Source organism: Oncorhynchus nerka, linkage group LG19 (genome assembly GCF_034236695.1).
Source record: "Oncorhynchus nerka isolate Pitt River linkage group LG19, Oner_Uvic_2.0, whole genome shotgun sequence".
NCBI classification, from domain to species: Eukaryota; Metazoa; Chordata; class Actinopteri; order Salmoniformes; family Salmonidae; genus Oncorhynchus; species Oncorhynchus nerka.
The window spans coordinates 44,615,601-44,630,600 of NC_088414.1; the positions used below are offsets into that span (position 1 = coordinate 44,615,601).

General features: G+C 44.9%; 1 protein-coding gene across 1 annotated transcript in view; it reads left to right on the forward strand.

Moving 5' to 3' along the window:
- Window positions 1-8,007, forward strand: part of LOC115125808 (hormonally up-regulated neu tumor-associated kinase homolog A-like) — a 36,234-nt gene extending 28,227 nt beyond the window's left edge. Inside the window, exons 9-10 of the mRNA XM_065004971.1 lie at window positions 549-708; window positions 5,288-8,007. Coding sequence (XP_064861043.1) covers window positions 549-708; window positions 5,288-6,057 — 930 coding nt within the window. The 3' untranslated portion in view covers window positions 6,058-8,007. The remainder of the gene's footprint in view (window positions 1-548; window positions 709-5,287) is intronic.
- Window positions 8,008-15,000: the final 6,993 nt, after the last annotated feature.

A 15,000-nucleotide genomic window follows, 5' to 3' on the forward strand; every position in this document is an offset into this window, starting at 1 on the left:
ATTATAGATGGTGAACAGGATATTATAGACACCCTACATTACACTGCATTATAGTGGTAACGTCTCTGTCCTCCAGGAGAAGAATATAACACCTTGAATACAGGCTCTGGGTAAATAACACCTGTAATACAGGCTAGTCTCTGTAAACCACCAGGAGACAGAATAGAATACTTGAATATCTCTGGGAATACAGGCGTTGTAATAAACAACACCTGTCCTCCAGGAGAAGAATAGAATACTTGAATATCTCTGGGAATAACGTTAGGGTAAATAACACTCTGTCCTCCATAGAGAAGAATAGAATATTATAATATCTCTGGGAATAACTGCATTATAGTGGTAACGTCTCTGTCCTCCAGGAGAAGAATATAATACTTGAATATCTCTGGGAATAACGTTGTAATAACGTCTCTGTCCTCCAGGAGAAGAATAGAATACTTGAATATCTCTGGGAATAACGTTGTAATAACGTCTCTGTCCTCCAGGAGAAGAATAGAATACTTGAATATCTCTGGGAATAACGTTGTAATAACGTCTCTGTCCTCCAGGAGAAGGTGTACCAGGAGAAGGAGAAGAAGACAGAGAAGAATGAATACTTCCAAACCCAGTGGAGAAAACACGTAGAGAAGGTCACCATCCCTCCTAAACAGACTCCCGTCTACCTGGCCGTCAGCAAGGGCCCGAGCAAGGAGAAGAAGCACAGGAATGGTGAGAGCACACACACACACACACACACACACACACACACACACACACACACACACACTCACACACCACTCTATTCCATGTCTGTCCTCTCAACAGAAATCCTTCCACACTTTTGTGTTATCTGGAGAGCTGATTACTCTCAACAACAATGGCAGATGTCTCTATGCTTGGGCATTATACCGTATATACTGTGTATACTGGGATATTTGGGGAAAGCCACAGGATTGTTTTTCAATACTGTCGCCACCGTTGAACCTATTTCTTTTAAGTTTTTTAAAATATATATTTTTTCTATACATTTGAATATTTGTGTCTACTTTAAAAAAAAGTAAATAGCTGTAGTCAACTTGTGAAATACGTTAGTAGATAAAGCATGTGTTTGGTGTTTGTTTACAAGCACACAGCGACGAGAGACCGTAGCCTCGAGAGTCATTCACTGTCGTGCAGCGTGCGTCACGTGATCTAATTAACAACTCAATGTTGGCCAGCTAGATAGGTCTTATAACTATTAAGTTAACTATCTAAAATGTGCTAAATACCTTGTAGTTGTATGTTTGGTGTGCTAACGTAGTTGCTAGTTAGCCTATCTAGCTAAGTGGTTAGCTTCTTCTAAAAATCAAGAATTCGCTTGGTAACAGTAGAGAATCCCCTCCTAGATCAAGAGCCTTGCTGGCTAATATTAGTTTTGTGCGTGCAGCAAACTGTGAGTAGCATTTTAACTTGTACAGTTTAGGTCAGAAACTGTACAAAATGTTTGCAATGCGCTCGTTAGCATTTAGTTGTCATTCTCTATGAGAATTCCTTAGTATCACTCGGGCTCCCAAGTGGCCAGTGGTCTAAGGAACTGCATCTCAGTGCTAGAGGTGTCACTACAGACCCTGGTTTGATTCCAGGCTGTATCACAACCGCCCGTGATTGGGAGTCCTCATAGGGAGGCGCACAATTGTCCAGCGTCGTCCGGGTTTGGCCGGGGTAGGCCGTCATTGTAAATAAGATTTTTTTTCATAACTGACTTGCCTAGTTAAAGAAAGGTTAAATATATATTTTTTAAAGTATTGGTTAGTATTTTGTTAGCATTCTGGTAAGTGACGTTTTATGGGGATTATCTTCCTTTGAAAAGAAATAGCGGCCCTTGTGTGCACTGTCGGTAATACCATAAAACCCGGGATGACATGGGCACGATATGAAGATATGGAAATCTGGATACAACCCAACACTAGATGTCATCCCTCCATACCTCCACTCCTCTACCCCTCCATCCCTCCCATCCCTTCATCCCCATAAAACAGGTGAGACCACACACACACACACACACACACACACACACACACACACATACACACACACACACACGCGCGCACACACACACACACACACACACACACACACACACACACACACACACACACACACACACACACACACACACACACACACACACACACACACACACACACACACACACACACACACACGCGCGCGCACACACACACACACACACGCGCGCGCGCGCACACACACGCACACGCACACATACATACAACACAGCCAGCATAGTACTGGGCATACCTTGAAATGGGCCGTTGGCGAGTGTATGTGTTCATATGTACTCTGTACTCTGTACTCTGTTGACCCAATTAACAGAGGAAGGTGACCTGCTCATCCGGCATCTCATTCAACAGTCATGGGCATTAATATGGAGTTGGTCCCTCCTTTGCTGCTATAACAGCCTCCACACTTCTGGGGAGGCTTTCCACTAGATGTTGGAACATTGCTGCTATAACAGCCTCCACTCTTCTGGGAAGGGTTTCCACTAGATGTTGGGACATTGCTGCTATAACAGCCTCCACTCTTCTGGGAAGGCTTTCCACTAGATGTTGGAACATTGCTGCTATAACAGCCTCCACTCTTCTGGGAAGGGTTTCCACTAGATGTTGGAACATTGCTGCTATAACAGCCTCCACTCTTCTGGGAAGGCTTTCCACTAGATGTTGGAACATTGCTGCTATAACAGCCTCCACTCTTCTGGGGAGGCTTTCCACTAGATGATGGAACATTGCTGCTATAACAGCCTCCACTCTTCTGGGGAGGCTTTCCACTAGATGTTGGAACATTGCTGCTATAACAGCCTCCACTCTTCTGGGGAGGCTTTCCACTAGATGTTGGAACATTGCTGCTATAACAGCCTCCACTCTTCTGGGGAGGCTTTCCACTAGATGATGGAACATTGCTGCAGGGACTTGCTTCTATTCAGCCACAAGAGCATTAGTGAGGTCGGGCACTGATGTTGGGTGATTAGGCATGGCGCGTAGTCTGTGTTCAAATTCATCACAAAGGTGTTCAATGGGGTTGAGGTCAGGGCTCTGTGGAGGCCAGTCAAGTTCTTCCACACCGATCTCGACAAAGCATTTCTGTATGGACCTCGCTTTGTGCACGGGGGCATTGTCATGCTGAAACAGGAAAGGGCCTTCACCAAACTGTTGCCACAAAGTTGGAAGCACAGAATCGTCTAGAATGTAATGTAATGTAATGTAGAATGTCATTTTATGCTGCAGTGTTAAGATTTCCTTTCACTGGAACTAAGGGGCCTGAACCATGAAAAACAGCCCCAGACCAGTCCTCCACAGTTAGCACTATGCATTCGGGCACGTACTGTAGTGTTCTCCTGGCTTTCGCCAAACCCAGATTCGTCTGTCGGATTCATCACTCCAGAGAACACGTTTTCATTGAGTCCAATGGCGGCGAGCTTCACACCACTCTAGCCGACCGCTTGGCATTGGGCATGGTGATCTTAGGCTTTGACTAAATTTTGAAGAACTGACTTGTGGGAAAGGTAGCATCCGTTCTGACAGTGCCACGTTGTCACTGAGCTCGTCAGTAAAGGCCATTCTAATGCCAACGTTTGTCTATGGAGATTGCATGGCGGTGTGCTCGATTTTATACACCTGTCAGCAACAGGTGGGGCTGAAACAGCCCGAATAGACTACTATACCATGCTGTGTATCTCTCCCTTTCTCCCTCCTGAGAAATATATTGTTCCACCCCCCTTCTCCTGCTCTCTGCGAATCTCTCGCTCTCATCCTTCTCCCTCTTTCTCTCCATCCCTTTCTCTGTCCCTCCTTCTTTCCCCTCCTTCTTTCCCCTCCTCTCCGTCTCTCTCCTCCTGCATACAGGTTGTCTGCGTTCAGTCTCAAAGGAGCTCCTCAAACTCAATCGGTGTATTTATGTTTTGTCTAAAGACATCTTCCCACACACACACACTCACCCTAAAGACATCTTCCCACACACACACACTCACCCTAAAGACATCTTACCACACACACACACTCACCCTAAAGACATCTTACCACACACACACACTCACCCTAAAGACATCTTACCACACACACACACTCACCCTAAAGACATCTTACCACCACACACACTCACCCTAAAGACATCTTACACACACACACACACTCACCCTAAAGACATCTTACCACACACACACACTCACCCTAAAGACATCTTACCACACACACACACTCACCCTAAAGACATCTTACCACACACACACACTCACCCTAAAGACATCTTCCCACACACACACACTCACCCTAAAGACATCTTACCACACACACACACTCACCCTAAAGACATCTTCCCACACACACACACTCACCCTAAAGACATCTTACCACACACACACACACTCACCCTAAAGACATCTTACCACACACACACACTCACCCTAAAGACATCTTACCACACACACACACACACACACACACACACACACACACACACACACACACACACACACACACACACACACACACACACACACACACACACACACTGACCATAAAGACATCTACCACACACACACTCACCCTAAAGACATCTACCACACACACAATCACCCTAAAGACATCTACCACACACACACAAATATACACACACACACAAATACACACACACAAATACACACACACACAGAACACACACATACACACAGACACACACACACACACACACATACAACACAGCCAGCATACCTTGAAATGGGCCGTTGGCGAGTTCATATGTTCATATGTACTATGTTCATAAAGTACTTGTTTTGTTCCACCCAAATACACAGAAAATATATACCAGATACACCAGTATTTGAACCCAGGTCTGGTAGATACATGTCGGCCCAGAGGGTAGCACTGTTATATAATGTGGTATGTAGTGACTGACATTAACATATTCATTCTCTCTCTCTCTCTCTCTCTCTCTCTCTCTCTCTCTCTCTCTCTCTCTCTCTCTTCTCTCTCTCTCTCTCTCTCTCTCTCTCTCTCTCTCTCTCTCTGTCTCTCTCTCTCTCTGTCTCTCTCTCTCTCTCTCTCTCTCTCTCTCGCTCTCTCTCTCTCTCTCTCTCTCTCTCTCTCTCTCTCTCTCTCTCTCTCTCTGTTCTCTCTCTCTCTCTGTCTCTCTCTCTCTCTCTCTCTCTCTCTCTCTGTCGCTCTCTCTCTCTCTGTCTCTCTGTCTCTCTCGCTCTCTTTCTCTCTCTCTCTGTCTCTCTCTCTCTCTCTCTCTCTCTCTCTCTCTCTCTCAGGTCTTCTGCGAGCGGTGACAGGTAACTTCCACCGTGCTTCTCCTCTCGCCCCGTCCGGCACCGTCGCCTCGTCCTCCATGGAATACCTAGAGATCCACCCCCTCTTCCCCCGCACGCCACAGCCAATCAGGCGCCTCGAAACTCTCCAGGTGGCCAATACTAGCCCAGACCACATCCCTGCCCCCCCGGCTCCCTCTCCAATCGGTATGCACTCCTACGACTCCCTCTCCAAAGCCGAACCAATCGACGACGTTGTGGTTCCTGCCTCGGCCACTCCCTGGTACAAACTGACCAATGGGACCTTCTCCCCTCCGCGACATGTCTCCGCCTTTCACCCTGACTCCTCCTACTTAAAAAAGGCGACCATCCCCAGCCCCCCCGTCCTCATCGTCAACCCCCAGCCTAAAAAGTCCTCCTCTAACTCGGGTGACTGGTGCGGGTCAGACACCAGCTGTAGCCCCCCCAGCTCCTTCGGCAGCCCCCCAGGAGGCTCAGCCTTCTCCCCGCCCAAATCAGCCTTCTCCCCCCTCAACCCGTCATCTGCCTTTAGTCCTCCGTCCGCCGGGGGCAGCGTTGAGCCAGACAGCCCCTATCACCGCGGCAGTAAGTTTCCCTCTATGGGCATCGGTCAGATCCTGAAGAAGAAGGTTCCCTTCCAGCCGTTCAGTTTCAGGGCGGAGCAAGCGGTGGAGGAGGATCTGGTGTCTCCGCCCCCTTACCACATGCAGACGCTGCTCTGCGCCTCCGGGGCGCTCAAGACCCTCTGCTGAAGCATTCTGGGTAACGGGACAATGGCGATGATCAATGACCATGTGGAGGATTATGGCTCTGGTCCAAAGTTAGTGCCCAAGGAAACGAGGAGATAAGATGTCGTCGTTTCAGACAGTTTTTTAGTCTCGATCATACTTCCTGCGTCCAGTTTTGGGGCAGGAAGTGGGCGTGGTTCTTCCTGAGCGGCCTTGGAACTTTTGTGAACTTTGACCCTGTGAACTGTCCTCTGCTGAGGCAGTCACCATGACGACACTATGACTCTAGATACACAGAGACACTCTGGCTGTTGGAGTGGAAGACTGTAAAATAAAACACAGAAGACTAAAGGTGGTTTGAAAATGAAATGAAAATGACTGTTTGTACTGTCACCGATTGTTTCTGCTGCTTTAAAGGCCTTTGTGAAGACCAGCTGTGACTCCAGTGACTGGAACATGTGAAGTAAAGCTCTACAGTGTCAGAGTTTTACCTGTCGTTGTTACATATTGTGTTGTGAGAGAGGGCTGAGTGACACACACACACACACACACACACACATTCAGGGAAATTAAGGTGAGGTTTTTACAGTGGAAATGGCTGTATTATCTAACTATTGTAAAGCATACCTACAACGACGTCAGGGGCTGATTTCCCCGGAAGACTGTTGTGTCATTGTTCTAGGAAGTTCCTTCAGCTTGATATTACTGTGGTTGTGTACGTTAAGCCACATAGTTCGAGTCAACCAATATACCAACAGCTGCCTGTCAGTCTCACCTTTCTGCTGTCACATTCATTAAAACCAATTCTGTGATCTGTGGTTAAGATCAGGCGATTAGTTATGTGGAATTTCCGCTTTGGCTTCATTCCATCGGAACCTGACCATCAACCGAGGGTTCTACCGCGGAATTAGAACGCGTTCTAATTCTACGGTTTCCACGGTGAATTGTGTTCCACTGGAACCAAACACTGCAGAATCCTAGCGATTTTAGTTTGTTTCTTAGCCAGTCACATAACCTTCCATACCGCTCTGACTTCCCTATTGGGTTGTGTTCTGAGCCCAACTGCCAACCTGTTATACAATCAGCTTCTATACGACAGTGGAAATATACATCATTCTATATGACAGTTTAACTATTAGACGATCCGTTCCTTAGGGTGCCTCCCGAATAGTATTCTATTCCCTACATAGCACACTGCTTTTAACCAGACCCATATGGACTATAGAATGTGTAGGATACCATTAGGGACTCTTGTTCGCAGATCTACCTGTTGAGACAGACAAGTTCTATAAAAGTGTCAAAGGGATTACAATGAGTTGCTGAGTGTTGTAACCCTGTCCTGCCTCAGACTGAAACAGGAGGAGGAAGAGGAGGGTAGACCTTCCACTATATCACGGCACGTAAAAGTGATACATTTCATATCGTCTTTAAGTTACTTTACTGACTGTAGTTTGTGCAATATTGCTATGTGTGAGTTCTGCCTGTCGTAAACAACGGTGTTGCCAAGGTGCTTTCTGAACGAATGGAAACGATGGGTGTTGTAGTGCCAGTTTACTGTGTAATTAAGAATACTGTATGATTCCGGAGGTTCTAAAGGTTCCCGATGATGGATTCTAGTGTTCTGTATTCTATGATTTTTTTTTAAACTACTACTGTCTGCTTGTACATTATTGACTGTGACATTGTCACACCGTTGGTTCACCAGACCGTATTGGACGAGCAAATGCTTCCACTTTTACACGATGCTTCTCCATTTTTTACATAGAATGTGTTTCATATCTGTCAACACTTGCATGCAAGACTGTTTTAATACCGATTTTAATACAAACATTTAAAAACTTTTGAACTTTTTTGAAAATATGAAATGTCTTTGTAAGTCTTTTTAAAAAACTTTTTTTTTCTGTTGTTGAAATGAACGGACTTGATTCAAGGTTCTTTTGTAATAAATAGCTTTTTGCTTTTGAGTGTCGAGATTTTTACGCTTATAAAATATTTTAAATATTTATACTAAATCCATGAAGTCTCTGTCTGATCCTTTTACTGCACCTGCTGCCCTGTCTGGGGGCATGCCCATAGACAAGTGTGTGTGTGTGTGTGTGTGTGTGTGTGTGTGTGTGTCTATTCACGATACTCAAATATTTTGCCAATATAAACCAGATAATCAAATGTATACATTGCAAACCATCAAACCATTTACTGATCAAATATTACATTAATAAGTCCTAAACAAAGACCTGGGTCTCTTCATCAACAGAAGAATGTGATCTCCCTCTCAGCAAGATGGGAAACAGTCCTGACCCCAAACCATCCCTACACACACACACACACACACACCCTCACATACCATACACACACACACACACACACACCCTCACATACCATACACACACACACACACACACCCTCACATACCATACACACACACACACACACACACCCTCACATACCATACACACACACACACACCCTCACATACCATACACACACACACACCCTCTCATACCATACACACACACACTACACATGGTGTATCCATTTCCTACAAGACAGCTGTGGTAGTAGTCATGAACACCAAACACGACAGCTGAATGACCCCTTCGTACTGCCTCACACGATCACGCACCCACACAATTCACACACACACACACTGTTAATCCACTCAACTACGGTACCCGGGTCTCGTCCGTAAACCGTTCTCCATGACACCGCCCTCTGACCAGACAAAGAACAGGGGTCCTTAAAGCTCTGTGAGACAGACACGTCATACACAACAAAAAGGCTCCCTTTGGGGGGGGGTGAAGTGTATTAGGGCCTTTGTTTACCAGAAACAGGGCATAAGTCCAAAGTAGCACCCTATCCCCTATGTAGTGCACTACATTTTCTACAGAGCTCTGTGGACCACGGTCAAAAGTAGGGTGCAATTTGGAACGCAGTGTGGGCAGTTAGAGCCAAATCCCCCCACTCCCCTGTAGCACCAGCGAGACAAACAGACTATGACACAGACCCCTCTAGCTTAACCACGGACCGGAGAGAAAGGGTGATACACACCAGAGGCCAGCTGGAACAATAACTCCTGTCAACAAGCCTGAAAGTGTACATCCATGTCTACTGTATATGGGTCTTTCCAGAAACTAGGGTACCGGTACCTACACTGGACAACTTGTTACAGCTGTTGATAAATCATTGATAATAATCTGCCAATTTCTTTTAATGTCATTACATTAAAGATATAAAGAGAGGAATTATAATTATTATAATTTAATTTTTTTATTATTATAATCAATATATTCAATCAAATTCACAAGTTGAATTTAAAAAGTATGTTTAACCCTTTATTGTGGTTGGTGTCTTGATGGATTTGCATTTATGTATTTATGTAAGTTTGTAGTTATATAAAGTGTTAATCAGTTGAACCCTGTAAGAACCGTGGATCTAGCTGTTTGTAAAGATATCTCCCAAATGAAATGTAACATTTTGTTGTATCATGTTAAAGCAGTGAAAAATGTTTTCATTGGCACACAAATACAAAATAATAATAATTGCATTTTTTTTTTTAAATCGAATGCTTCTAACCCGAAAGAGTCACCTTACCTTGATATTTTACAAACCTGAATCGATAATTAATCATGAATAATTATGCATAATACTTGCTGGAATGCGCATTTGGTGAAAAGCTGTTGAATTACTCCATGATATTTTCACAGTTCACAAATCATCATTTGATCCCAGGAAGGAATTTCCTGAATGACAGTCATGTGTTGAACCGCTGTTGTGATAGCAACAAGTGTTGAACCGCTGTTGTGATAGCAACAAGTGTTGAACCGCTGTTGTGATAGCAACAAGTGTTGAACCGCTGTTGTGATAGCAACAAGTGTTGAACCGCTGTTGTGATAGCAACAAGTGTTGAACCGCTGTTGTGATAGCAACAAGTGTTGAGCCGCTGTTGTGATAGCAACAAGTGTTGAACCGCTGTTGTGATAGCAACAAGTGTTGAACCGCTGTTGTGATAGCAACAAGTGTTGAAGTGTTGTGATAGCAACAAGTGTTGAACCGCTGTTGTGATAGCAACAAGTGTTGAAGTGTTGAACCGCTGTTGTGATAGCAACAAGTGTTGAACCGCTGTGTTGTGATAGCAGTGTTGAAGTGTTGAACCGCTGTTGTGATAGCAACAAGTGTTGAACCGCTGTTGTGATAGCAACAAGTGTTGAACAAGTGTTGTTGAACCGCTGTTGTGATAGCAACAAGTGTTGCTGTTGTGATAGCAACAAGTGTTGAACCGCTGTTGTGATAGCAACAAGTGTTGAACCGCTGTTGTGATAGCAACAAGTGTTGAGCCGCTGTTGTGATAGCAACAAGTGTTGAACCGCTGTTGTGATAGCAACAAGTGTTGAACCGCTGTTGTGATAGCAACAAGTGTTGAACCGCTGTTGTGATAGCAACAAGTGTTGAACCGCTGTTGTGATAGCAACAAGTGTTGAACCGCTGTTGTGATAGCAACAAGTGTTGAACCGCTGTTGTGATAGCAACAAGTGTTGAACCGCTGTTGTGATAGCAACAAGTGTTTGAGAGAAACGTTCCAGAATATTTTGACGCCGGTGAAGACAGTTTTTTATTCAAATTGTATTTTAAATGTAACCTTTATTTAACGAGGCAAGTCAGTGAAGAACAAATTGTTATTTACAATGATGGCCTACACCGGCCAAACCTGAACAACGCTGGGCCAATTGTACTCCGCCCTGTGGGACTCCCAATCACAGCCGGGTTGTGATACAGCCCGGAATCAAACCAGGGTGTCTGTAGTGACGCCTCTAGTCCTGAGATGCAGTGCCTTAGACCTCTGAACCAGGGTGTCTGTAGATGACGCCTCTAGTCCTGAGATGCAGTGCCTTAGACCTCTGAACCAGGTGTCTGTAGTGACGTTTTTTATTCAAATTGTATTTTAAATGTAACCTCTAGATGGCCTACTGAGATGCAGTGCCTTAGACCAATCTGAACCAGGGTGTCTGCCTCTAGTCCTGAGATGCAGTGCCTCTGAACCAGGGTGTCTGTAGTGACTAGTCCTGAGATGCAGTGCCTTAGACCTCTGAACCAGGGTGTCTGTAGTGACGCCTCTAGTCCTGAGATGCAGTGCCTTAGACCTCTGAACCAGGGTGTCTGTAGTGACGCCTCTAGCACTGAGATGCAGTGCCTTAGACCTCTGAACCAGGGTGTCTGTAGTGACGCCTCTAGTCCTGAGATGCAGTGCCTTAGACCTCTGAACCAGGGTGTCTGTAGTGACGCCTCTAGTCCTGAGATGCAGTGCCTTAGACCTCTGAACCAGGGTGTCTGTAGTGACGCCTCTAGTCCTGAGATGCAGTGCCTTAGACCGCTGCGCCACTTGGGAGCCCAACTCGTAGTGCCTGTATCAACCAACATTGGATCTAATATCCCTCGATAATTCAAATCAAATCAAATTGCATTAGTCACATGTGCCGAATACAACCTAACCATTAAATGCTGAATTACGAGCCCCCTAACCAACAATGCAGTTTAATTTTTTTGGATAAAAATAAGAACTAAAAGTAACAAGTAATTAAAGAGCAGCAGTAAAATAACAATAGCGAGACTATATACAGGGGGGTACCAGTAAAGAGTCAATGGTTAGTTGAGGTAATATGTACATGTAGGTAGAGTTATTAAAGTGACAATGCATAGATGATAACAACAGAGAGTAGCAGTGGTGTAAAAGGGGAGGGGGGGGCAATGCAAATAGTCTGGGTAGTTTAATTGAATTAGGTGTTCATCAGTCTTTTGGCTTGGGGGTAGAAGCTGTTAAGAAGACTTGGCGCTACGGTACCGCTTGCCGTGCAGTAGCAGAGAGAACAGTCTATGACTATGGTGGCTGGAGTCTTTGACAAGTTTTAGAGCCTTCCTCTGACACCGCCTGGTATAGAGGTCCTGGATGGCAGGAAGCTTGGCCCCAGTGATGTACTGGGCCGTTCGCACTACCCTCTGTAGTGCCTTGCGGTCGGAGGCCAAGCAGTTGCCATACCAGGCAGTGATGCAACCAGTCAGGACGCTCTCGATGGTGCAGATGGTGCAGATGTGGAACCTTTTGAGGATCTGAGGACCCATGCCAAATCTTTTCAGTCTCCTGAGGGGGAATAGGTTTTGTCGTGCCCTCTTCAGGACTGTCTTGGTGTCCTTGGACCATGTTAGTTTGTTGGTGACACCAAGGAACTTGAAGCTCCCAAAATGCTCCACTGCAGCACCGTCTATGAGAATGGGGGCATGCCTGGTCCTCTTTTTCCTGTAGTCCACAATCATCTCCTTTGTCTTGATCACATTGAGGGAGAGGTTGTTGTCCTGGCACCACACGGCCAAGTCTCTGACCTCCTCAATATATTCTATCTCGTTGTTGTCGGTGATCAGACCTACCACTCTTGTGTCATTGGCAAACTTAATGATGGTGTTGGAGTCATGCCTGGCCATGCCGTCATGAGTGAACAGGGAGTACAGGAGGGGACTGAGCACGCACCCCTGAGGGGCCCCAATGTTGAGGATCAGCGTGGCAGTTGTGTTGTTACCTTCCCTTACCACCTGGAGGCGGCCCGTCAGGAAGTCCAGAATCCAGTTGCAGAGCGAGGTGTTTAGTCCCAGGGTCCTTAGCTTAGTGATGAGCTTTGAGGGCACTATGGTGTTGAACGCTGAGCTGTAGTCAATGAATAACATTCTCACATAGGTGTTCCTTTTGTCCAGGTGGGAAAGGGCAGTGTGGAGTGTAATAGAGATTGCATCATCTGTGGATCTGTTGGGACAGTATGCAAATTGGAGTGGGTCTAGGTTTTCTGGGATAGTGGTGTTGATGTGAGCCATGATCAACCTTTCAAAGCACTTCATGGCTACAGACGTGAGTGCTACTGGTTGGTAGTCATTTAGGCAGGTTACCTTAGTGTTCTTGGGCACAGTGACTATGGTGATCTGCTTAACCTCTTCAGTCGACCCTCTACTTTTTTGAACATTCTGTTAAAAATCGCGCAACATTTCAGCGCCCTGCTACTCATGCCAGGAATATAGTATATGCATTTGCTTAGTCTGTGTGGATAGAAAACACTCAGACGTTTAAAAAACTGGTTAAATCACTGCTGTGGCTTTACCAGAACGGCATTTACATCGAAAAGCACAGGAAAAACTGATCACTGAAAATGGGAAAATATATCCTTGCGCTACTTGATCCCATTGATAAAGGTGAACCACAATTAATTGACTGAGGTTGCAGTACCTACAGCTTCCACACGGTGTCTAGAGTCTTGTCATTTCCCTTCGAGTTTTTTCTTGGTCAAACACATGCAGGACACCGTATCTAATCCGGTCTAGGACCGGATATTTTCGTTGAGTTTCTAGCCGGACATTTTTCCAGACGGACAGCTAATGATCTTTACATCGCCTCCTGATGAATTTGATCGCTTATTAACGTTTACTAATACCTAAAGTTGCATTACAAACGTATTTCGAAGTGTTTTGTGAAAGTTTATCGTCGACTTTTTGAATTTTAAAAAATGACGTTACGTTTTGAAACAATGTTTTTTTCGTTTATCACACAGTCTACATATAACGATATCTAGGCTTTATATGGACCGATTTAATCGAAATAAAGACCCAAATAGTGTTTATGGGACATCTAGGAGTGCCAACAAAGAAGATGGTGAAAGGTAATGAATGTTTTCTATTTTATTGTGCGGTTTGTGTAACGCCGAAATGCTAATTATTTTGTTTACGTCCCCTGTGGGTCTTTTGGGGTGTTGCATGCTATCAGATAATAGCTTCTTTAAAAATCTGACTTGTTGCCTGGATTCACAACGAGTGTAGCTTTAATTCGATACCCTGCATGTGTATTTTAATGAACTTTTGAGTTTTAACTAATACTATTAGCATTTAGAATAGCGCATTTGCATTTCCAGAGCTCTAGTTGGGACGCAAGCGTCCCGAGTAGAAGCAACAGGTTAAAACATGTAAGTATTACAGACTCGGACAGGGAGAGGTTGAAAATGTCATTGAAGACACTTGCCAGTTGGTCAAAGCATGCTCGCAGTATACAAGCCCGGCGACCTTGTGAATGTTGACCTGTTTAAAGGTCTTACTCACATCGGCTGTGGAGAGTGTGATCACACAGTCTTCCAGAACAGCTGGTGCTCTCATGCATGTTTCAGTGTTATTTGCCTCGAAGCGAGCATAGAAGTAGTATAGCTCGTCTGATAGGCTCGTGTCACTGGGCAGCTCTCGGCTGTGCTTCCCTTTGTAATTCTGTCATGGTTTGCAAGCCCTGCTACAGCATCGTACAATTGTTGTACAATTCGATCTTAGTCCTGTATTGACGCTTTGCCTGTTTGATGGTTCGTCGGAGGGTATAGCTGGATTTCATATTAGCTTTCAGGTTAGAGTCCCACTCCTTGAAAGCGTCAGCTCTAGTCTTTAGCTCGGTGTGGATATTGCCTGTAGTCCATGGCTTCTGGTTGGGGTATGTACGTACGGTCACTGATGGGAAAAAAAACGTCATCAATGCACTTGTTTTTTTCCTCTAGATGCACATTTAACATGCTGATAGAAATGAGGTCGAACGGATTTAAGTTTCCCTGTATTAAAGTCCCCGGCCACTAGGAGTGCCGCCTCTGGGTGTTTTCTTGTTTGCTTATGGCAGAATACAGCTCATTCAATGCTGTCTTAGTGCCAGCCTCTGACTGTGGTGGTATGTAAACAGCTACGACAAATACAGATGAAAACTCTATAGGTAGATAGTGTGGTCTACAGCTTATCATGAGATACTCTACCTCAGGCGAGCAATTGCTTGAGACTTAGATATCGTGCACCAGCTGTTATTTACAAAAATACATAGTCCTCCACATACTTTATAATGCTGTATATTACTGTATATCTCTAATACTGTATAATACTTTATAATACTGTATATTACTGTATAATACTGTATAT